The sequence below is a fragment of the Sphaerodactylus townsendi genome, linkage group LG08 (genome assembly GCF_021028975.2).
Source record: "Sphaerodactylus townsendi isolate TG3544 linkage group LG08, MPM_Stown_v2.3, whole genome shotgun sequence".
Taxonomy (NCBI): domain Eukaryota; kingdom Metazoa; phylum Chordata; class Lepidosauria; order Squamata; family Sphaerodactylidae; genus Sphaerodactylus; species Sphaerodactylus townsendi.
The window spans coordinates 111109735-111133372 of record NC_059432.1 but is presented as its reverse complement, the minus strand read 5'-3'; the positions used below and the strand labels follow the sequence as shown (position 1 = coordinate 111133372).

The window sequence follows — 23638 nt, the reverse complement described above, 5'->3', positions numbered from 1 at the left end:
GCTACCTATAGGTCAGTGATGGCGAACCTTTTTGAGACCGAGTGCCCAAATTGCAACCCAAAACCCACTTATTTATCACAAAGTGCCAACACGGCAATTTAACTTGAATGCTGAGGTTTTGGTTTAGAAAAAATGTTTGGCTCCGAGGCACGCATTACTCAGGAGTAAGCTTGGTGGTAGTTGGTGGCTTTGCTTTGAAGCAACCGTGCAACTCTTCCAACGGGTGAATCATGACCCTAGGAGGGTTTACTCAGAAGCAAGCCCTATTGCCAGCAACCGAGCTTACTCCCAGGTAAAGGATCGTGCTTTAGTTCTTCACATGAAAATCAGTGGGGTTTAACAGCGCTTAACAGGGTTACTTACACTGCTTTCCCAAAACTAGGTCTTAGGTTAAATGCTAATAATCGAGCCCAGTGGACCAGGCCAGCCTATAGGTATGGAGGGGCACTCTGCACGTGCCCACAGAGAGGGCTCTGAGTGCCACCTCTGGCACCCGTGCCATAAGTTCGCCACCACTGCTATAGGTCTTGAAGGCCTCAGTTCTAGGATCTTCCAAGATGATCCCCTCAAAGCTAGGTTGTCCTCCTAGCTTTCAAACCTGTTTTGTTCGTCAGTCTTTCTTCAGTTAGCTCAGGGGTCTGCAACCTGCGGCTCTCCAGATGTTCACAGACTACAATTCCCATCAGCCCCTGGTGGCCATGGTGGCAGGGGCTGATGGGAATCGTAGTCCATGGACATCTGGAGAGCCGCAGGTTGCAGACCACCGAATTAGCTCATTCCTCTTTTAGTAAGCAAGGAATTGAGTGTTTTTCTTAACGACTGGGTAAACTCTGGCTGTTGCACAATATCCTACATCTTGTCAGATTTTACAAGCTAAGCGGGATGAGACCTGATAAGTATTTGGATGGGTGTCAGGAGGCCTAAAAGAGAGGGATTGCTTTAGCTGCATTTCACTGTTTCACTGTTGGGAGGGGGTTAAAGGGTTACTGCTGTCTTAACTGTATTTTCTAGCTGCTCTGGGAAGTCTACGAATCGCAGGTGTCTTCAAGGTCACTGCCTGTGCTTCCCCCTTGCTATCTCTGTGCATTCTCTGTGGAGCCCTCGTTCCCAAGGAGGGGGGTGAGGGTAGCCGAAGTGTTTTAGGAGCTGTGTGTTTTGGAATTCGTCATTCTCAGCTTTGCTTCGCAGACCCATCTTAAAATAAAGCTTCTGTCCTACAACATGAGTTTGTCTTTTACTGGGGGTTCTGACATTAAGCTGAGAATGACCTCCAAGGCATACTAGGGTTACGATGCGGATGCAGACTATGACAAACCACCTCCAAACATCTCTTGGCCTGGAAACCCTGCTGGGTCGCTGGAAGCCAGCTTCCACTTGTTGGCACTTTTCACGCACAGCTCTGCTTTTTCTGGGACCGGGGCCAACGTGGCGAGAACCACAGCAAACAGGGAACGGACAGACGTCCTCTGTGACGATCGATCAGAAGAACCCAGAAAAGTCCTTCACATGGTGCAGAGAGGATCAGGGCCTGCAAACGGAAAGAAGCTGGAGCCAATGAGGAGATATGGGAGATTACAAAGAATGAACTTACTGCTGTTTGTTTGATAAAACTATAAGAAAATACATGGGGGAGGGGAAAAAGGGGAAAATGTATTGTTTGAAAACGAATGAAGAAAAGTATTAATATAAAATAGAATATTCAAATGATACAAAAAATTTTTTTTAAAAAAAAGAACAAAAAGGGCCTGCAAACGTTCTTGGAGGATGTGTTGTCGAAGGCTTTCACAGCCGGAATCACTGGGGTGCTGTGTGGTTTCCGGGCTGCGTGGCCGTGTCCCAGTCGCATTTTCTCCTGACGTTTCGCCTGCCTCTGTGGCTGGCATCTTCAGAGGGTCATGATTCTCGAAGGATCCCGTTTGTTGAACGGAGGCAACCAGCGGTCTCTCTTGGTCCTGATGTTCAGAATCTGTCTTTTCTTCCTTGTCAAACTTTAGGTAATCAAGCCTGAAGGGGGAGACAATGAGATGGAAGCCGCTCAGGAATCAGAGGCCCCCAGGAATCCACCAGGCGCCTCCGTTGGGGGCAGTCCAGCCAAAGGGGATGCCAACAGCCCGGATGTTATCATAGAGGCTCAGGTTGACGACGACGACAAAGATATCAAGAGCAGGCAAGAATGCGCGAGGGAGGCAAAGCTGTCCCTGGGAGCCGGCGAAACGGGTAAGTCCGCATTTGGCCCTAGACCGCTGACCCGTTTAATTCTTTTCCGCTCCCCACTTTGAAAGCACAACCTAGGAAGCTGGGAGTTGCAAGCAAGGGATTGAGCAGCCCACTGGATATTCCAGCAGAAGGCCCTTGCTTTCACATCCTGCATGTGAGATCCCAAAGATATCTGGTGGGCCACTGCAAGTTGCAGAGTGCTGGACTAGACGGATGCTAGTCTGATCCAGCAGGCTATTTCTTACGTTCTTATGTTATTATTTGTGCACCCTGTAAGAGAGCCAGTGTGGTGTAGTGGTTAAGAGCAGGTGGATTCTAATCTGGAGAACCGGGTTTGATTCCCCACTCCTCTACCTGAGTGGCAGAGGCTTATCTGGTGAACCAGATGTGTTTCTGCGCTCCCTTATTCCTGCTGGGTGATCTTGGGCCAGTCACAGTTCTTGGGAACCCTCTCTGTCCCACCTGCCTCATGAGGTGTCTGTTGTGGGGAGAGGAAGGGAAAGGAGCTTGTAAACCACCTTGAGTCCCCTTAGCAGGAGAGAAAGGTGGGGTATAAATCCAACCAACAACAACTCCTCCACCTTTTCCTCGGTTCATCAGGAGAGAGAGTTCTGAAAGCTCTAGTTAAAGTATCTTAGGTAGCAGATGTTCTGATTCCCCCACTCCTCCACTTGAATGGCGGAGGCTCATCTGGTGGACCAGATGTGTTTCTGCACTCCCTCATTCCTGCTGGGTGACCTTGGGCCAGTCACAGTTCTCTCAGAACTCTCTCAGCCCCACCTGCCTCACGAGGTGTCTGTTGCGGGGAGAGGATAAGAAAGGAGTTTTTAAGCCACCTTGAGTCTCCTTATAGGAGAGAAAGGCAGGGTATAAATCCAAATTCTTCTTCTTCTTAATTCAAAAGTGGTAGATATAAGCTGAGAGCCAGCATGGTATAATGGTTAAGAGCAAATAGTAGTAGTAGTAGTAGTAGAAGAGTTTGGATTTATATCCCCCCTTTCTCTCCTGAAGCAGACTCAAAGGAGCTTACAATCTCCTTTCTCTCCCCCCCCCCCACAACAAATACCCTGTGAGGTGGGTGGGGCTGAGAGAGCTTGGAAGAACTGTGACTAGCCCAAAGTCACCCAGCTGGCATGTGTTGGAGGGCACAAGCTAATCTGATTTACCAGATAAGCCTCCACAGCTCAAGTGGCAGTGTGGGGAATCAAACCTAGTTCTCCAGAGTGCACCTGCTCTTAACCACTACCCAACACTGGGGATGATACTCGGGCAAGGATTTGCTTTATGTGCCGGGCCGGCTGATGGCCCTCAGAGTTTCCTGCCTACCTCTGTGCAGAAGGGTTTGCTACCCTGTTTCCCCTAATATAAGACATCCCCGAAAAATAAGACATAGTAGAGGTTTTGCTGAAGTGCGAAATATAAGGCATCCCCCGAAAGTAAGACATAGCAAAGTTTTTGTTTGGAAGCATGCCCGATGGAACAGAACACAGAAAAATAAGACATCCCCTGAAAATAAGACATAGCACATCTTTGGGAGCAAAAATTAATATAAGACACTGTCTTATATTCGGGGAAACACGGTACCTCCCAAGTCATAATTTCTCTCCTGCATTTCCCGTGTGCGTGTGTGTGTGCGCGTGCGTGTGTGTTTTTCTTCCGGCCCCATTCTCTTAAATAATGTGCATATGCATGGATTTAACCCAGGGGTCCCCAAACTACGGCCCGGGGGCCAAATGTGGCCCCCTGAAGGCATTTATCCGGCCCGCCAGGCATGGCGGCGATGGCGCCATTCATGTGTAGTGGGGGCTCGAGGGAGAGGAGGAACCGGCCCCAATGGCTGTTGATTGCAGTTACATGATGGCACCCCCAAATCTCCATGAATTTTCTGACCCAGAGTTGGAAACTTTACATGTGGCAACGCCTGCTCCGCCCTTCCCTCTCAGCTACTCCATGTGTTGCTCTCAGGCTTTCTGTTCCGCCTCACTCCCATTGGCATCAGCCAGGCTGGCGAATCGCTCGCTGGCTGCTAGGGAGGAAAGAACCAGGAAGATACCTGATCCTGGGTTAGATGGAATGCTTCATTGGGAAAGTTCTGCTTTTTTTTACAGTATTCCACAGCCTCCCCAACAATATTTGGAGCCCACCCTATACTTGACATACTTTGGTCACTGTTCTAAAAATAGACCATGAAAGAAAGGCTGAAAGGTGAAATCAAACATTTTACAATCATTTGTGCATAGGAATTTGTTCATAGTTTTTTTTAGTCCGGCCCTCCAACAGTCTGAGGGACAGTGAACTGGCCCCCTGTTTAAAAAGTTTGGGGACCCCTGATTTAACCCCTTCTTGGCTGCACAGGAGATCAAACGAATCCGCCGTTTTGCTTCTAGCAGCAAAATCGTTATCCCAAATTGAAACTGCTGCCTCCAGTAGAGCAGAAAAATGAGTTCCAGTCCCCGGGTGGCAGGTGCAGATGCTGTTTTTTACTCGGTGCAGGAGAAAAACTGTGTCACACTTATTATGCTCTAGAGATGCCAAGATCCTGTCGTTCTAGGGTTGGATATTTTCACACCTGATGTGAAAAGTCAAAACGAACCCCTCCTTGGCTTTGAATCAGAATCCTTTTTTAAAAAATGGACAAAGACAGACGAAGATTGCAGGAAAAGCCATCCCTACTGAAATCAACTGCCTGCAGTTATTCTGCTCTGTGATTTAGGTTTCTTCTGAGTTAAAGCTGTCTCTCTCTCCCCCCCCCCCCCCGGTGCCTTTTCCCCTCCACCTCTAAGATGTTCTACTTGCTGAGGAAGACCCACTCTGCCCCCCCCCCCCAGCTGGTATTCGTACACATGTGCATGTTACTTGCTGACTCCCTAGTCCTGCACTTTACTGGGCCCAGTATACCCGAGGGATCTGCAAGATTTGCCTCACCTGAGGTTCAGTTTCTTGGGAGAAAGTTGAATGAAGCCAGTTAGGAAGTTGGGTTGAGAATTACCTGGTGATTTTGAGGAGGGAGCCTGGGGGAGGAGGGGTTTGGGATGCGGAGGGTCTTCACTGGGGTAGAAAAATGCAATAGACTCCGCCTTCCAGAGCGGCCATTTTTTCCAGGTGAGCTGATCTCTTGACACCTGGAGGTCAGTGGAAGTTGCGGGAGATCTCCAGCCGCCACCTGGAGGTTGACAACACTATTTGTCTCTGGAGGTGGTTCAAAATGTCTTGGGAATAGTGTCTAGCTCAGGGGTCTGGCATTTGCGTCTCCAGATATCAATGGACTACAAATCCCATCAGCCCCTGCCAGCAGGGCCAATTGGGCAGGCTGGAAGGGGCTGATGGGAATTGTAGTCCATTAATATCTGGAGAGCCGCAGGTTGCAGACCGCTGGTCTAGCTTGACATGACCCTGCATGGTATGTGCATGGGAAAGTTCCATTGGGCAATGCAGGACCAGTAAGGCAGACAGTTCTAGGCACATTGAGCAAAGCCTTCCGTGGAAAAATATTTCTGCCCTTCCAGGTAAGAGGGGGATTGTGGTTAAACACGTTTGGCCATTGCTTCCTGGCTTGGGAAAGAGATGGGCTGTGGAGAGCCAGCATGGTGTAGTGGTTCAGAGCAGGTGGTTTCTGATCTGGAGAACCGGGTTTGATTCCGCACCCCTCGACCTCAATAGCAGAGGCTTATCTGGTCAACCAGATGTGTTTCCACACTCCTACATTCCTGCTGGGTGATCTTGGGCCAGTCACAGTTCTCTCTGAACTCTCTCAGCCCCACCTGCCTCACGAGGTGTCAGTTGCGGGGAGAGGAAGGGAAAGGAGCTTGCAAGCCACCTTGAGTCCCCTTAACAGAAGAGAAAGGTGGGGTATAAATCCAAACAACAGCAACTCCTCCACCTCTTCCTCGGTTCATCAGGACAGAGAGTTCTGAAAGCTCTAGTTAAAAGTATCTTAGGTAGCAGATGTTGTGATTCCCCACTCCTCCACTTGAGTGGTGGAGGCTCATCTGGTGAACCAGATGTGTTTCTGCACTCCCTCATTCCTGCTGGGTGACCTTGGGCCAGTCACAGTTCTCTCAGCCCCACCTGCCTCACAAGGTGTCTGTTGTGGGGAGAGAAAAAGGTGTCTGTTGTGGGGAGAGGAAGGGAAAGGAGCCTGTAAGCCACCTTGAGTCTCCTTACAGGAGAGAAAGGTGTGGTATAAATCCAAACTCCTCCTCCTCCTTCTCCTCCTCCTCCTCCACCACCACTACCACTTAGGGCTATTTCTTCTTGTTTTGTGGGTCTTTTGCTTTACAATGACTATAGGAAAAGATATTACCAGGGGATCTTTGGGGTAAAGACCACGCAGGGGGAGAGAGACTCAAGGGAGGCCTCACAAGATTTATGTCGGGTTTTGGGTTTTTGCTTATTGCGCCCCCAGGACAACTGGTCATGGAAAGGAACTGCAGGGCAAAAGATCTGAGTCAGGCTTTCGCTTTTTGCTTTTGGTGCAACATTTGTCTATAAAGTATATTTGGATATGAAGTTAAACTTTATGGCACCAAGACACTCAACTCTTTTGCAAGAGTAAATATCGCATATTAACTGTTTTCAAAATTCTTTACATTTAAACAGAAAACATTATTGAAAATGTTGTCTATATTTACATACTGCTGACGTATACCATTATATAATGCTGTTAATTATCTTTCAGAAAATGTTCACTGCTACGTATTTTGAATAAAATCTTCTCTCTTTTTCCACTCGTTCCAAATGGGAAAAAAAGTCATAGGAGTATTTGCTTTCACTGTTCACCCGAAATTCCTAGTTTTTCCAATTGGAAGAATTGCTATACATTTGAAATGAATGAAATGCTTTTTTAAGGCAATGTTTTTCTAACTCAAAAAGAAAAAAAATGTAATTCAGTGGTCCCCCAAATTTCCCAGTTATTTTGTTGGGAAAATGGAAAAGATCCCCCCCCCCCCCCAATGCTGAAGCATTTCATTCGTTCTAAAAGGGGGTAAATCATAAGCATTTCCTAACTTTGCTATGAAAGTTCCTCCATAAAACCCTGTGTTTTTTATGTTATTATCCCGAAGCCTTTAGAACTCCAAGAAATGCTTGAATAACACAGAGCCCCCAGTTTGATTTGGGGAAAACCCCTGAATCCTGCAAGATCTGTTTGGTGCATTGGGCTGGCCATGTTCTTATCAGCTAAAAAGAAGAAGAAGAGTTTCGATTTATATCCCCCCTTTCTCTCCTGCAGGAGACTCAAAGGGGCTGACAATCTCCTTGCCCTTCCCCCTGGGGGGTGGGGGGGGGGGGGGGTGGGGGGGGGGGGGGGTGGGGGGGGGGGGGGGTGGGGGGGGGGGGGGGTGGGGGGGGGGGGGGGTGGGGGGGGGGGGGGGTGGGGGGGGGGGGGGGTGGGGGGGGGGGGGGGTGGGGGGGGGGGGGGGTGGGGGGGGGGGGGGGTGGGGGGGGGGGGGGGTGGGGGGGGGGGGGGGTGGGGGGGGGGGGGGGTGGGGGGGGGGGGGGGTGGGGGGGGGGGGGGGTGGGGGGGGGGGGGGGTGGGGGGGGGGGGGGGTGGGGGGGGGGGGGGGTGGGGGGGGGGGGGGGTGGGGGGGGGGGGGGGTGGGGGGGGGGGGGGGTGGGGGGGGGGGGGGGTGGGGGGGGGGGGGGGTGGGGGGGGGGGGGGGTGGGGGGGGGGGGGGGTGGGGGGGGGGGGGGGTGGGGGGGGGGGGGGGTGGGGGGGGGGGGGGGTGGGGGGGGGGGGGGGTGGGGGGGGGGGGGGGTGGGGGGGGGGGGGGGTGGGGGGGGGGGGGGGTGGGGGGGGGGGGGGGTGGGGGGGGGGGGGGGTGGGGGGGGGGGGGGGTGGGGGGGGGGGGGGGTGGGGGGGGGGGGGGGTGGGGGGGGGGGGGGGTGGGGGGGGGGGGGGGTGGGGGGGGGGGGGGGTGGGGGGGGGGGGGGGTGGGGGGGGGGGGGGGTGGGGGGGGGGGGGGGTGGGGGGGGGGGGGGGTGGGGGGGGGGGGGGGTGGGGGGGGGGGGGGGTGGGGGGGGGGGGGGGTGGGGGGGGGGGGGGGTGGGGGGGGGGGGGGGTGGGGGGGGGGGGGGGTGGGGGGGGGGGGGGGTGGGGGGGGGGGGGGGTGGGGGGGGGGGGGGGTGGGGGGGGGGGGGGGTGGGGGGGGGGGGGGGTGGGGGGGGGGGGGGGTGGGGGGGGGGGGGGGTGGGGGGGGGGGGGGGTGGGGGGGGGGGGGGGTGGGGGGGGGGGGGGGTGGGGGGGGGGGGGGGTGGGGGGGGGGGGGGGTGGGGGGGGGGGGGGGTGGGGGGGGGGGGGGGTGGGGGGGGGGGGGGGTGGGGGGGGGGGGGGGTGGGGGGGGGGGGGGGTGGGGGGGGGGGGGGGTGGGGGGGGGGGGGGGTGGGGGGGGGGGGGGGTGGGGGGGGGGGGGGGTGGGGGGGGGGGGGGGTGGGGGGGGGGGGGGGTGGGGGGGGGGGGGGGTGGGGGGGGGGGGGGGTGGGGGGGGGGGGGGGTGGGGGGGGGGGGGGGTGGGGGGGGGGGGGGGTGGGGGGGGGGGGGGGTGGGGGGGGGGGGGGGTGGGGGGGGGGGGGGGTGGGGGGGGGGGGGGGTGGGGGGGGGGGGGGGTGGGGGGGGGGGGGGGTGGGGGGGGGGGGGGGTGGGGGGGGGGGGGGGTGGGGGGGGGGGGGGGTGGGGGGGGGGGGGGGTGGGGGGGGGGGGGGGTGGGGGGGGGGGGGGGTGGGGGGGGGGGGGGGTGGGGGGGGGGGGGGGTGGGGGGGGGGGGGGGTGGGGGGGGGGGGGGGTGGGGGGGGGGGGGGGTGGGGGGGGGGGGGGGTGGGGGGGGGGGGGGGTGGGGGGGGGGGGGGGTGGGGGGGGGGGGGGGTGGGGGGGGGGGGGGGTGGGGGGGGGGGGGGGTGGGGGGGGGGGGGGGTGGGGGGGGGGGGGGGTGGGGGGGGGGGGGGGTGGGGGGGGGGGGGGGTGGGGGGGGGGGGGGGTGGGGGGGGGGGGGGGTGGGGGGGGGGGGGGGTGGGGGGGGGGGGGGGTGGGGGGGGGGGGGGGTGGGGGGGGGGGGGGGTGGGGGGGGGGGGGGGTGGGGGGGGGGGGGGGTGGGGGGGGGGGGGGGTGGGGGGGGGGGGGGGTGGGGGGGGGGGGGGGTGGGGGGGGGGGGGGGTGGGGGGGGGGGGGGGTGGGGGGGGGGGGGGGTGGGGGGGGGGGGGGGTGGGGGGGGGGGGGGGTGGGGGGGGGGGGGGGTGGGGGGGGGGGGGGGTGGGGGGGGGGGGGGGTGGGGGGGGGGGGGGGTGGGGGGGGGGGGGGGTGGGGGGGGGGGGGGGTGGGGGGGGGGGGGGGTGGGGGGGGGGGGGGGTGGGGGGGGGGGGGGGTGGGGGGGGGGGGGGGTGGGGGGGGGGGGGGGTGGGGGGGGGGGGGGGTGGGGGGGGGGGGGGGTGGGGGGGGGGGGGGGTGGGGGGGGGGGGGGGTGGGGGGGGGGGGGGGTGGGGGGGGGGGGGGGTGGGGGGGGGGGGGGGTGGGGGGGGGGGGGGGTGGGGGGGGGGGGGGGTGGGGGGGGGGGGGGGTGGGGGGGGGGGGGGGTGGGGGGGGGGGGGGGTGGGGGGGGGGGGGGGTGGGGGGGGGGGGGGGTGGGGGGGGGGGGGGGTGGGGGGGGGGGGGGGTGGGGGGGGGGGGGGGTGGGGGGGGGGGGGGGTGGGGGGGGGGGGGGGTGGGGGGGGGGGGGGGTGGGGGGGGGGGGGGGTGGGGGGGGGGGGGGGTGGGGGGGGGGGGGGGTGGGGGGGGGGGGGGGTGGGGGGGGGGGGGGGTGGGGGGGGGGGGGGGTGGGGGGGGGGGGGGGTGGGGGGGGGGGGGGGTGGGGGGGGGGGGGGGTGGGGGGGGGGGGGGGTGGGGGGGGGGGGGGGTGGGGGGGGGGGGGGGTGGGGGGGGGGGGGGGTGGGGGGGGGGGGGGGTGGGGGGGGGGGGGGGTGGGGGGGGGGGGGGGTGGGGGGGGGGGGGGGTGGGGGGGGGGGGGGGTGGGGGGGGGGGGGGGTGGGGGGGGGGGGGGGTGGGGGGGGGGGGGGGTGGGGGGGGGGGGGGGTGGGGGGGGGGGGGGGTGGGGGGGGGGGGGGGTGGGGGGGGGGGGGGGTGGGGGGGGGGGGGGGTGGGGGGGGGGGGGGGTGGGGGGGGGGGGGGGTGGGGGGGGGGGGGGGTGGGGGGGGGGGGGGGTGGGGGGGGGGGGGGGTGGGGGGGGGGGGGGGTGGGGGGGGGGGGGGGTGGGGGGGGGGGGGGGTGGGGGGGGGGGGGGGTGGGGGGGGGGGGGGGTGGGGGGGGGGGGGGGTGGGGGGGGGGGGGGGTGGGGGGGGGGGGGGGTGGGGGGGGGGGGGGGTGGGGGGGGGGGGGGGTGGGGGGGGGGGGGGGTGGGGGGGGGGGGGGGTGGGGGGGGGGGGGGGTGGGGGGGGGGGGGGGTGGGGGGGGGGGGGGGTGGGGGGGGGGGGGGGTGGGGGGGGGGGGGGGTGGGGGGGGGGGGGGGTGGGGGGGGGGGGGGGTGGGGGGGGGGGGGGGTGGGGGGGGGGGGGGGTGGGGGGGGGGGGGGGTGGGGGGGGGGGGGGGTGGGGGGGGGGGGGGGTGGGGGGGGGGGGGGGTGGGGGGGGGGGGGGGTGGGGGGGGGGGGGGGTGGGGGGGGGGGGGGGTGGGGGGGGGGGGGGGTGGGGGGGGGGGGGGGTGGGGGGGGGGGGGGGTGGGGGGGGGGGGGGGTGGGGGGGGGGGGGGGTGGGGGGGGGGGGGGGTGGGGGGGGGGGGGGGTGGGGGGGGGGGGGGGTGGGGGGGGGGGGGGGTGGGGGGGGGGGGGGGTGGGGGGGGGGGGGGGTGGGGGGGGGGGGGGGTGGGGGGGGGGGGGGGTGGGGGGGGGGGGGGGTGGGGGGGGGGGGGGGTGGGGGGGGGGGGGGGTGGGGGGGGGGGGGGGTGGGGGGGGGGGGGGGTGGGGGGGGGGGGGGGTGGGGGGGGGGGGGGGTGGGGGGGGGGGGGGGTGGGGGGGGGGGGGGGTGGGGGGGGGGGGGGGTGGGGGGGGGGGGGGGTGGGGGGGGGGGGGGGTGGGGGGGGGGGGGGGTGGGGGGGGGGGGGGGTGGGGGGGGGGGGGGGTGGGGGGGGGGGGGGGTGGGGGGGGGGGGGGGTGGGGGGGGGGGGGGGTGGGGGGGGGGGGGGGTGGGGGGGGGGGGGGGTGGGGGGGGGGGGGGGTGGGGGGGGGGGGGGGTGGGGGGGGGGGGGGGTGGGGGGGGGGGGGGGTGGGGGGGGGGGGGGGTGGGGGGGGGGGGGGGTGGGGGGGGGGGGGGGTGGGGGGGGGGGGGGGTGGGGGGGGGGGGGGGTGGGGGGGGGGGGGGGTGGGGGGGGGGGGGGGTGGGGGGGGGGGGGGGTGGGGGGGGGGGGGGGTGGGGGGGGGGGGGGGTGGGGGGGGGGGGGGGTGGGGGGGGGGGGGGGTGGGGGGGGGGGGGGGTGGGGGGGGGGGGGGGTGGGGGGGGGGGGGGGTGGGGGGGGGGGGGGGTGGGGGGGGGGGGGGGTGGGGGGGGGGGGGGGTGGGGGGGGGGGGGGGTGGGGGGGGGGGGGGGTGGGGGGGGGGGGGGGTGGGGGGGGGGGGGGGTGGGGGGGGGGGGGGGTGGGGGGGGGGGGGGGTGGGGGGGGGGGGGGGTGGGGGGGGGGGGGGGTGGGGGGGGGGGGGGGTGGGGGGGGGGGGGGGTGGGGGGGGGGGGGGGTGGGGGGGGGGGGGGGTGGGGGGGGGGGGGGGTGGGGGGGGGGGGGGGTGGGGGGGGGGGGGGGTGGGGGGGGGGGGGGGTGGGGGGGGGGGGGGGTGGGGGGGGGGGGGGGTGGGGGGGGGGGGGGGTGGGGGGGGGGGGGGGTGGGGGGGGGGGGGGGTGGGGGGGGGGGGGGGTGGGGGGGGGGGGGGGTGGGGGGGGGGGGGGGTGGGGGGGGGGGGGGGTGGGGGGGGGGGGGGGTGGGGGGGGGGGGGGGTGGGGGGGGGGGGGGGTGGGGGGGGGGGGGGGTGGGGGGGGGGGGGGGTGGGGGGGGGGGGGGGTGGGGGGGGGGGGGGGTGGGGGGGGGGGGGGGTGGGGGGGGGGGGGGGTGGGGGGGGGGGGGGGTGGGGGGGGGGGGGGGTGGGGGGGGGGGGGGGTGGGGGGGGGGGGGGGTGGGGGGGGGGGGGGGTGGGGGGGGGGGGGGGTGGGGGGGGGGGGGGGTGGGGGGGGGGGGGGGTGGGGGGGGGGGGGGGTGGGGGGGGGGGGGGGTGGGGGGGGGGGGGGGTGGGGGGGGGGGGGGGTGGGGGGGGGGGGGGGTGGGGGGGGGGGGGGGTGGGGGGGGGGGGGGGTGGGGGGGGGGGGGGGTGGGGGGGGGGGGGGGTGGGGGGGGGGGGGGGTGGGGGGGGGGGGGGGTGGGGGGGGGGGGGGGTGGGGGGGGGGGGGGGTGGGGGGGGGGGGGGGTGGGGGGGGGGGGGGGTGGGGGGGGGGGGGGGTGGGGGGGGGGGGGGGTGGGGGGGGGGGGGGGTGGGGGGGGGGGGGGGTGGGGGGGGGGGGGGGTGGGGGGGGGGGGGGGTGGGGGGGGGGGGGGGTGGGGGGGGGGGGGGGTGGGGGGGGGGGGGGGTGGGGGGGGGGGGGGGTGGGGGGGGGGGGGGGTGGGGGGGGGGGGGGGTGGGGGGGGGGGGGGGTGGGGGGGGGGGGGGGTGGGGGGGGGGGGGGGTGGGGGGGGGGGGGGGTGGGGGGGGGGGGGGGTGGGGGGGGGGGGGGGTGGGGGGGGGGGGGGGTGGGGGGGGGGGGGGGTGGGGGGGGGGGGGGGTGGGGGGGGGGGGGGGTGGGGGGGGGGGGGGGTGGGGGGGGGGGGGGGTGGGGGGGGGGGGGGGTGGGGGGGGGGGGGGGTGGGGGGGGGGGGGGGTGGGGGGGGGGGGGGGTGGGGGGGGGGGGGGGTGGGGGGGGGGGGGGGTGGGGGGGGGGGGGGGTGGGGGGGGGGGGGGGTGGGGGGGGGGGGGGGTGGGGGGGGGGGGGGGTGGGGGGGGGGGGGGGTGGGGGGGGGGGGGGGTGGGGGGGGGGGGGGGTGGGGGGGGGGGGGGGTGGGGGGGGGGGGGGGTGGGGGGGGGGGGGGGTGGGGGGGGGGGGGGGTGGGGGGGGGGGGGGGTGGGGGGGGGGGGGGGTGGGGGGGGGGGGGGGTGGGGGGGGGGGGGGGTGGGGGGGGGGGGGGGTGGGGGGGGGGGGGGGTGGGGGGGGGGGGGGGTGGGGGGGGGGGGGGGTGGGGGGGGGGGGGGGTGGGGGGGGGGGGGGGTGGGGGGGGGGGGGGGTGGGGGGGGGGGGGGGTGGGGGGGGGGGGGGGTGGGGGGGGGGGGGGGTGGGGGGGGGGGGGGGTGGGGGGGGGGGGGGGTGGGGGGGGGGGGGGGTGGGGGGGGGGGGGGGTGGGGGGGGGGGGGGGTGGGGGGGGGGGGGGGTGGGGGGGGGGGGGGGTGGGGGGGGGGGGGGGTGGGGGGGGGGGGGGGTGGGGGGGGGGGGGGGTGGGGGGGGGGGGGGGTGGGGGGGGGGGGGGGTGGGGGGGGGGGGGGGTGGGGGGGGGGGGGGGTGGGGGGGGGGGGGGGTGGGGGGGGGGGGGGGTGGGGGGGGGGGGGGGTGGGGGGGGGGGGGGGTGGGGGGGGGGGGGGGTGGGGGGGGGGGGGGGTGGGGGGGGGGGGGGGTGGGGGGGGGGGGGGGTGGGGGGGGGGGGGGGTGGGGGGGGGGGGGGGTGGGGGGGGGGGGGGGTGGGGGGGGGGGGGGGTGGGGGGGGGGGGGGGTGGGGGGGGGGGGGGGTGGGGGGGGGGGGGGGTGGGGGGGGGGGGGGGTGGGGGGGGGGGGGGGTGGGGGGGGGGGGGGGTGGGGGGGGGGGGGGGTGGGGGGGGGGGGGGGTGGGGGGGGGGGGGGGTGGGGGGGGGGGGGGGTGGGGGGGGGGGGGGGTGGGGGGGGGGGGGGGTGGGGGGGGGGGGGGGTGGGGGGGGGGGGGGGTGGGGGGGGGGGGGGGTGGGGGGGGGGGGGGGTGGGGGGGGGGGGGGGTGGGGGGGGGGGGGGGTGGGGGGGGGGGGGGGTGGGGGGGGGGGGGGGTGGGGGGGGGGGGGGGTGGGGGGGGGGGGGGGTGGGGGGGGGGGGGGGTGGGGGGGGGGGGGGGTGGGGGGGGGGGGGGGTGGGGGGGGGGGGGGGTGGGGGGGGGGGGGGGTGGGGGGGGGGGGGGGTGGGGGGGGGGGGGGGTGGGGGGGGGGGGGGGTGGGGGGGGGGGGGGGTGGGGGGGGGGGGGGGTGGGGGGGGGGGGGGGTGGGGGGGGGGGGGGGTGGGGGGGGGGGGGGGTGGGGGGGGGGGGGGGTGGGGGGGGGGGGGGGTGGGGGGGGGGGGGGGTGGGGGGGGGGGGGGGTGGGGGGGGGGGGGGGTGGGGGGGGGGGGGGGTGGGGGGGGGGGGGGGTGGGGGGGGGGGGGGGTGGGGGGGGGGGGGGGTGGGGGGGGGGGGGGGTGGGGGGGGGGGGGGGTGGGGGGGGGGGGGGGTGGGGGGGGGGGGGGGTGGGGGGGGGGGGGGGTGGGGGGGGGGGGGGGTGGGGGGGGGGGGGGGTGGGGGGGGGGGGGGGTGGGGGGGGGGGGGGGTGGGGGGGGGGGGGGGTGGGGGGGGGGGGGGGTGGGGGGGGGGGGGGGTGGGGGGGGGGGGGGGTGGGGGGGGGGGGGGGTGGGGGGGGGGGGGGGTGGGGGGGGGGGGGGGTGGGGGGGGGGGGGGGTGGGGGGGGGGGGGGGTGGGGGGGGGGGGGGGTGGGGGGGGGGGGGGGTGGGGGGGGGGGGGGGTGGGGGGGGGGGGGGGTGGGGGGGGGGGGGGGTGGGGGGGGGGGGGGGTGGGGGGGGGGGGGGGTGGGGGGGGGGGGGGGTGGGGGGGGGGGGGGGTGGGGGGGGGGGGGGGTGGGGGGGGGGGGGGGTGGGGGGGGGGGGGGGTGGGGGGGGGGGGGGGTGGGGGGGGGGGGGGGTGGGGGGGGGGGGGGGTGGGGGGGGGGGGGGGTGGGGGGGGGGGGGGGTGGGGGGGGGGGGGGGTGGGGGGGGGGGGGGGTGGGGGGGGGGGGGGGTGGGGGGGGGGGGGGGTGGGGGGGGGGGGGGGTGGGGGGGGGGGGGGGTGGGGGGGGGGGGGGGTGGGGGGGGGGGGGGGTGGGGGGGGGGGGGGGTGGGGGGGGGGGGGGGTGGGGGGGGGGGGGGGTGGGGGGGGGGGGGGGTGGGGGGGGGGGGGGGTGGGGGGGGGGGGGGGTGGGGGGGGGGGGGGGTGGGGGGGGGGGGGGGTGGGGGGGGGGGGGGGTGGGGGGGGGGGGGGGTGGGGGGGGGGGGGGGTGGGGGGGGGGGGGGGTGGGGGGGGGGGGGGGTGGGGGGGGGGGGGGGTGGGGGGGGGGGGGGGTGGGGGGGGGGGGGGGTGGGGGGGGGGGGGGGTGGGGGGGGGGGGGGGTGGGGGGGGGGGGGGGTGGGGGGGGGGGGGGGTGGGGGGGGGGGGGGGTGGGGGGGGGGGGGGGTGGGGGGGGGGGGGGGTGGGGGGGGGGGGGGGTGGGGGGGGGGGGGGGTGGGGGGGGGGGGGGGTGGGGGGGGGGGGGGGTGGGGGGGGGGGGGGGTGGGGGGGGGGGGGGGTGGGGGGGGGGGGGGGTGGGGGGGGGGGGGGGTGGGGGGGGGGGGGGGTGGGGGGGGGGGGGGGTGGGGGGGGGGGGGGGTGGGGGGGGGGGGGGGTGGGGGGGGGGGGGGGTGGGGGGGGGGGGGGGTGGGGGGGGGGGGGGGTGGGGGGGGGGGGGGGTGGGGGGGGGGGGGGGTGGGGGGGGGGGGGGGTGGGGGGGGGGGGGGGTGGGGGGGGGGGGGGGTGGGGGGGGGGGGGGGTGGGGGGGGGGGGGGGTGGGGGGGGGGGGGGGTGGGGGGGGGGGGGGGTGGGGGGGGGGGGGGGTGGGGGGGGGGGGGGGTGGGGGGGGGGGGGGGTGGGGGGGGGGGGGGGTGGGGGGGGGGGGGGGTGGGGGGGGGGGGGGGTGGGGGGGGGGGGGGGTGGGGGGGGGGGGGGGTGGGGGGGGGGGGGGGTGGGGGGGGGGGGGGGTGGGGGGGGGGGGGGGTGGGGGGGGGGGGGGGTGGGGGGGGGGGGGGGTGGGGGGGGGGGGGGGTGGGGGGGGGGGGGGGTGGGGGGGGGGGGGGGTGGGGGGGGGGGGGGGTGGGGGGGGGGGGGGGTGGGGGGGGGGGGGGGTGGGGGGGGGGGGGGGTGGGGGGGGGGGGGGGTGGGGGGGGGGGGGGGTGGGGGGGGGGGGGGGTGGGGGGGGGGGGGGGTGGGGGGGGGGGGGGGTGGGGGGGGGGGGGGGTGGGGGGGGGGGGGGGTGGGGGGGGGGGGGGGTGGGGGGGGGGGGGGGTGGGGGGGGGGGGGGGTGGGGGGGGGGGGGGGTGGGGGGGGGGGGGGGTGGGGGGGGGGGGGGGTGGGGGGGGGGGGGGGTGGGGGGGGGGGGGGGTGGGGGGGGGGGGGGGTGGGGGGGGGGGGGGGTGGGGGGGGGGGGGGGTGGGGGGGGGGGGGGGTGGGGGGGGGGGGGGGTGGGGGGGGGGGGGGGTGGGGGGGGGGGGGGGTGGGGGGGGGGGGGGGTGGGGGGGGGGGGGGGTGGGGGGGGGGGGGGGTGGGGGGGGGGGGGGGTGGGGGGGGGGGGGGGTGGGGGGGGGGGGGGGTGGGGGGGGGGGGGGGTGGGGGGGGGGGGGGGTGGGGGGGGGGGGGGGTGGGGGGGGGGGGGGGTGGGGGGGGGGGGGGGTGGGGGGGGGGGGGGGTGGGGGGGGGGGGGGGTGGGGGGGGGGGGGGGTGGGGGGGGGGGGGGGTGGGGGGGGGGGGGGGTGGGGGGGGGGGGGGGTGGGGGGGGGGGGGGGTGGGGGGGGGGGGGGGTGGGGGGGGGGGGGGGTGGGGGGGGGGGGGGGTGGGGGGGGGGGGGGGTGGGGGGGGGGGGGGGTGGGGGGGGGGGGGGGTGGGGGGGGGGGGGGGTGGGGGGGGGGGGGGGTGGGGGGGGGGGGGGGTGGGGGGGGGGGGGGGTGGGGGGGGGGGGGGGTGGGGGGGGGGGGGGGTGGGGGGGGGGGGGGGTGGGGGGGGGGGGGGGTGGGGGGGGGGGGGGGTGGGGGGGGGGGGGGGTGGGGGGGGGGGGGGGTGGGGGGGGGGGGGGGTGGGGGGGGGGGGGGGTGGGGGGGGGGGGGGGTGGGGGGGGGGGGGGGTGGGGGGGGGGGGGGGTGGGGGGGGGGGGGGGTGGGGGGGGGGGGGGGTGGGGGGGGGGGGGGGTGGGGGGGGGGGGGGGTGGGGGGGGGGGGGGGTGGGGGGGGGGGGGGGTGGGGGGGGGGGGGGGTGGGGGGGGGGGGGGGTGGGGGGGGGGGGGGGTGGGGGGGGGGGGGGGTGGGGGGGGGGGGGGGTGGGGGGGGGGGGGGGTGGGGGGGGGGGGGGGTGGGGGGGGGGGGGGGTGGGGGGGGGGGGGGGTGGGGGGGGGGGGGGGTGGGGGGGGGGGGGGGTGGGGGGGGGGGGGGGTGGGGGGGGGGGGGGGTGGGGGGGGGGGGGGGTGGGGGGGGGGGGGGGTGGGGGGGGGGGGGGGTGGGGGGGGGGGGGGGTGGGGGGGGGGGGGGGTGGGGGGGGGGGGGGGTGGGGGGGGGGGGGGGTGGGGGGGGGGGGGGGTGGGGGGGGGGGGGGGTGGGGGGGGGGGGGGGTGGGGGGGGGGGGGGGTGGGGGGGGGGGGGGGTGGGGGGGGGGGGGGGTGGGGGGGGGGGGGGGTGGGGGGGGGGGGGGGTGGGGGGGGGGGGGGGTGGGGGGGGGGGGGGGTGGGGGGGGGGGGGGGTGGGGGGGGGGGGGGGTGGGGGGGGGGGGGGGTGGGGGGGGGGGGGGGTGGGGGGGGGGGGGGGTGGGGGGGGGGGGGGGTGGGGGGGGGGGGGGGTGGGGGGGGGGGGGGGTGGGGGGGGGGGGGGGTGGGGGGGGGGGGGGGTGGGGGGGGGGGGGGGTGGGGGGGGGGGGGGGTGGGGGGGGGGGGGGGTGGGGGGGGGGGGGGGTGGGGGGGGGGGGGGGTGGGGGGGGGGGGGGGTGGGGGGGGGGGGGGGTGGGGGGGGGGGGGGGTGGGGGGGGGGGGGGGTGGGGGGGGGGGGGGGTGGGGGGGGGGGGGGGTGGGGGGGGGGGGGGGTGGGGGGGGGGGGGGGTGGGGGGGGGGGGGGGTGGGGGGGGGGGGGGGTGGGGGGGGGGGGGGGTGGGGGGGGGGGGGGGTGGGGGGGGGGGGGGGTGGGGGGGGGGGGGGGTGGGGGGGGGGGGGGGTGGGGGGGGGGGGGGGTGGGGGGGGGGGGGGGTGGGGGGGGGGGGGGGTGGGGGGGGGGGGGGGTGGGGGGGGGGGGGGGTGGGGGGGGGGGGGGGTGGGGGGGGGGGGGGGTGGGGGGGGGGGGGGGTGGGGGGGGGGGGGGGTGGGGGGGGGGGGGGGTGGGGGGGGGGGGGGGTGGGGGGGGGGGGGGGTGGGGGGGGGGGGGGGTGGGGGGGGGGGGGGGTGGGGGGGGGGGGGGGTGGGGGGGGGGGGGGGTGGGGGGGGGGGGGGGTGGGGGGGGGGGGGGGTGGGGGGGGGGGGGGGTGGGGGGGGGGGGGGGTGGGGGGGGGGGGGGGTGGGGGGGGGGGGGGGTGGGGGGGGGGGGGGGTGGGGGGGGGGGGGGGTGGGGGGGGGGGGGGGTGGGGGGGGGGGGGGGTGGGGGGGGGGGGGGGTGGGGGGGGGGGGGGGTGGGGGGGGGGGGGGGTGGGGGGGGGGGGGGGTGGGGGGGGGGGGGGGTGGGGGGGGGGGGGGGTGGGGGGGGGGGGGGGTGGGGGGGGGGGGGGGTGGGGGGGGGGGGGGGTGGGGGGGGGGGGGGGTGGGGGGGGGGGGGGGTGGGGGGGGGGGGGGGTGGGGGGGGGGGGGGGTGGGGGGGGGGGGGGGTGGGGGGGGGGGGGGGTGGGGGGGGGGGGGGGTGGGGGGGGGGGGGGGTGGGGGGGGGGGGGGGTGGGGGGGGGGGGGGGTGGGGGGGGGGGGGGGTGGGGGGGGGGGGGGGTGGGGGGGGGGGGGGGTGGGGGGGGGGGGGGGTGGGGGGGGGGGGGGGTGGGGGGGGGGGGGGGTGGGGGGGGGGGGGGGTGGGGGGGGGGGGGGGTGGGGGGGGGGGGGGGTGGGGGGGGGGGGGGGTGGGGGGGGGGGGGGGTGGGGGGGGGGGGGGGTGGGGGGGGGGGGGGGTGGGGGGGGGGGGGGGTGGGGGGGGGGGGGGGTGGGGGGGGGGGGGGGTGGGGGGGGGGGGGGGTGGGGGGGGGGGGGGGTGGGGGGGGGGGGGGGTGGGGGGGGGGGGGGGTGGGGGGGGGGGGGGGTGGGGGGGGGGGGGGGTGGGGGGGGGGGGGGGTGGGGGGGGGGGGGGGTGGGGGGGGGGGGGGGTGGGGGGGGGGGGGGGTGGGGGGGGGGGGGGGTGGGGGGGGGGGGGGGTGGGGGGGGGGGGGGGTGGGGGGGGGGGGGGGTGGGGGGGGGGGGGGGTGGGGGGGGGGGGGGGTGGGGGGGGGGGGGGGTGGGGGGGGGGGGGGGTGGGGGGGGGGGGGGGTGGGGGGGGGGGGGGGTGGGGGGGGGGGGGGGTGGGGGGGGGGGGGGGTGGGGGGGGGGGGGGGTGGGGGGGGGGGGGGGTGGGGGGGGGGGGGGGTGGGGGGGGGGGGGGGTGGGGGGGGGGGGGGGTGGGGGGGGGGGGGGGTGGGGGGGGGGGGGGGTGGGGGGGGGGGGGGGTGGGGGGGGGGGGGGGTGGGGGGGGGGGGGGGTGGGGGGGGGGGGGGGTGGGGGGGGGGGGGGGTGGGGGGGGGGGGGGGTGGGGGGGGGGGGGGGTGGGGGGGGGGGGGGGTGGGGGGGGGGGGGGGTGGGGGGGGGGGGGGGTGGGGGGGGGGGGGGGTGGGGGGGGGGGGGGGTGGGGGGGGGGGGGGGTGGGGGGGGGGGGGGGTGGGGGGGGGGGGGGGTGGGGGGGGGGGGGGGTGGGGGGGGGGGGGGGTGGGGGGGGGGGGGGGTGGGGGGGGGGGGGGGTGGGGGGGGGGGGGGGTGGGGGGGGGGGGGGGTGGGGGGGGGGGGGGGTGGGGGGGGGGGGGGGTGGGGGGGGGGGGGGGTGGGGGGGGGGGGGGGTGGGGGGGGGGGGGGGTGGGGGGGGGGGGGGGTGGGGGGGGGGGGGGGTGGGGGGGGGGGGGGGTGGGGGGGGGGGGGGGTGGGGGGGGGGGGGGGTGGGGGGGGGGGGGGGTGGGGGGGGGGGGGGGTGGGGGGGGGGGGGGGTGGGGGGGGGGGGGGGTGGGGGGGGGGGGGGGTGGGGGGGGGGGGGGGTGGGGGGGGGGGGGGGTGGGGGGGGGGGGGGGTGGGGGGGGGGGGGGGTGGGGGGGGGGGGGGGTGGGGGGGGGGGGGGGTGGGGGGGGGGGGGGGTGGGGGGGGGGGGGGGTGGGGGGGGGGGGGGGTGGGGGGGGGGGGGGGTGGGGGGGGGGGGGGGTGGGGGGGGGGGGGGGTGGGGGGGGGGGGGGGTGGGGGGGGGGGGGGGTGGGGGGGGGGGGGGGTGGGGGGGGGGGGGGGTGGGGGGGGGGGGGGGTGGGGGGGGGGGGGGGTGGGGGGGGGGGGGGGTGGGGGGGGGGGGGGGTGGGGGGGGGGGGGGGTGGGGGGGGGGGGGGGTGGGGGGGGGGGGGGGTGGGGGGGGGGGGGGGTGGGGGGGGGGGGGGGTGGGGGGGGGGGGGGGTGGGGGGGGGGGGGGGTGGGGGGGGGGGGGGGTGGGGGGGGGGGGGGGTGGGGGGGGGGGGGGGTGGGGGGGGGGGGGGGTGGGGGGGGGGGGGGGTGGGGGGGGGGGGGGGTGGGGGGGGGGGGGGGTGGGGGGGGGGGGGGGTGGGGGGGGGGGGGGGTGGGGGGGGGGGGGGGTGGGGGGGGGGGGGGGTGGGGGGGGGGGGGGGTGGGGGGGGGGGGGGGTGGGGGGGGGGGGGGGTGGGGGGGGGGGGGGGTGGGGGGGGGGGGGGGTGGGGGGGGGGGGGGGTGGGGGGGGGGGGGGGTGGGGGGGGGGGGGGGTGGGGGGGGGGGGGGGTGGGGGGGGGGGGGGGTGGGGGGGGGGGGGGGTGGGGGGGGGGGGGGGTGGGGGGGGGGGGGGGTGGGGGGGGGGGGGGGTGGGGGGGGGGGGGGGTGGGGGGGGGGGGGGGTGGGGGGGGGGGGGGGTGGGGGGGGGGGGGGGTGGGGGGGGGGGGGGGTGGGGGGGGGGGGGGGTGGGGGGGGGGGGGGGTGGGGGGGGGGGGGGGTGGGGGGGGGGGGGGGTGGGGGGGGGGGGGGGTGGGGGGGGGGGGGGGTGGGGGGGGGGGGGGGTGGGGGGGGGGGGGGGTGGGGGGGGGGGGGGGTGGGGGGGGGGGGGGGTGGGGGGGGGGGGGGGTGGGGGGGGGGGGGGGTGGGGGGGGGGGGGGGTGGGGGGGGGGGGGGGTGGGGGGGGGGGGGGGTGGGGGGGGGGGGGGGTGGGGGGGGGGGGGGGTGGGGGGGGGGGGGGGTGGGGGGGGGGGGGGGTGGGGGGGGGGGGGGGTGGGGGGGGGGGGGGGTGGGGGGGGGGGGGGGTGGGGGGGGGGGGGGGTGGGGGGGGGGGGGGGTGGGGGGGGGGGGGGGTGGGGGGGGGGGGGGGTGGGGGGGGGGGGGGGTGGGGGGGGGGGGGGGTGGGGGGGGGGGGGGGTGGGGGGGGGGGGGGGTGGGGGGGGGGGGGGGTGGGGGGGGGGGGGGGTGGGGGGGGGGGGGGGTGGGGGGGGGGGGGGGTGGGGGGGGGGGGGGGTGGGGGGGGGGGGGGGTGGGGGGGGGGGGGGGTGGGGGGGGGGGGGGGTGGGGGGGGGGGGGGGTGGGGGGGGGGGGGGGTGGGGGGGGGGGGGGGTGGGGGGGGGGGGGGGTGGGGGGGGGGGGGGGTGGGGGGGGGGGGGGGTGGGGGGGGGGGGGGGTGGGGGGGGGGGGGGGTGGGGGGGGGGGGGGGTGGGGGGGGGGGGGGGTGGGGGGGGGGGGGGGTGGGGGGGGGGGGGGGTGGGGGGGGGGGGGGGTGGGGGGGGGGGGGGGTGGGGGGGGGGGGGGGTGGGGGGGGGGGGGGGTGGGGGGGGGGGGGGGTGGGGGGGGGGGGGGGTGGGGGGGGGGGGGGGTGGGGGGGGGGGGGGGTGGGGGGGGGGGGGGGTGGGGGGGGGGGGGGGTGGGGGGGGGGGGGGGTGGGGGGGGGGGGGGGTGGGGGGGGGGGGGGGTGGGGGGGGGGGGGGGTGGGGGGGGGGGGGGGTGGGGGGGGGGGGGGGTGGGGGGGGGGGGGGGTGGGGGGGGGGGGGGGTGGGGGGGGGGGGGGGTGGGGGGGGGGGGGGGTGGGGGGGGGGGGGGGTGGGGGGGGGGGGGGGTGGGGGGGGGGGGGGGTGGGGGGGGGGGGGGGTGGGGGGGGGGGGGGGTGGGGGGGGGGGGGGGTGGGGGGGGGGGGGGGTGGGGGGGGGGGGGGGTGGGGGGGGGGGGGGGTGGGGGGGGGGGGGGGTGGGGGGGGGGGGGGGTGGGGGGGGGGGGGGGTGGGGGGGGGGGGGGGTGGGGGGGGGGGGGGGTGGGGGGGGGGGGGGGTGGGGGGGGGGGGGGGTGGGGGGGGGGGGGGGTGGGGGGGGGGGGGGGTGGGGGGGGGGGGGGGTGGGGGGGGGGGGGGGTGGGGGGGGGGGGGGGTGGGGGGGGGGGGGGGTGGGGGGGGGGGGGGGTGGGGGGGGGGGGGGGTGGGGGGGGGGGGGGGTGGGGGGGGGGGGGGGTGGGGGGGGGGGGGGGTGGGGGGGGGGGGGGGTGGGGGGGGGGGGGGGTGGGGGGGGGGGGGGGTGGGGGGGGGGGGGGGTGGGGGGGGGGGGGGGTGGGGGGGGGGGGGGGTGGGGGGGGGGGGGGGTGGGGGGGGGGGGGGGTGGGGGGGGGGGGGGGTGGGGGGGGGGGGGGGTGGGGGGGGGGGGGGGTGGGGGGGGGGGGGGGTGGGGGGGGGGGGGGGTGGGGGGGGGGGGGGGTGGGGGGGGGGGGGGGTGGGGGGGGGGGGGGGTGGGGGGGGGGGGGGGTGGGGGGGGGGGGGGGTGGGGGGGGGGGGGGGTGGGGGGGGGGGGGGGTGGGGGGGGGGGGGGGTGGGGGGGGGGGGGGGTGGGGGGGGGGGGGGGTGGGGGGGGGGGGGGGTGGGGGGGGGGGGGGGTGGGGGGGGGGGGGGGTGGGGGGGGGGGGGGGTGGGGGGGGGGGGGGGTGGGGGGGGGGGGGGGTGGGGGGGGGGGGGGGTGGGGGGGGGGGGGGGTGGGGGGGGGGGGGGGTGGGGGGGGGGGGGGGTGGGGGGGGGGGGGGGTGGGGGGGGGGGGGGGTGGGGGGGGGGGGGGGTGGGGGGGGGGGGGGGTGGGGGGGGGGGGGGGTGGGGGGGGGGGGGGGTGGGGGGGGGGGGGGGTGGGGGGGGGGGGGGGTGGGGGGGGGGGGGGGTGGGGGGGGGGGGGGGT

At 79.2% G+C, this 23638-nt stretch overlaps 1 protein-coding gene across 1 annotated transcript in view; it reads left to right on the top strand.

Moving 5' to 3' along the window:
- Positions 1 to 4604, top strand: part of LOC125438540 (DIS3-like exonuclease 2) — a 77047-nt gene extending 72443 nt beyond the window's left edge. The window contains exons 5-6 of the mRNA XM_048506971.1: positions 1995 to 2217; positions 4573 to 4604. Coding sequence (XP_048362928.1) covers positions 1995 to 2217; positions 4573 to 4604 — 255 coding nt within the window. The remainder of the gene's footprint in view (positions 1 to 1994; positions 2218 to 4572) is intronic.
- Positions 4605 to 23638: the final 19034 nt, after the last annotated feature.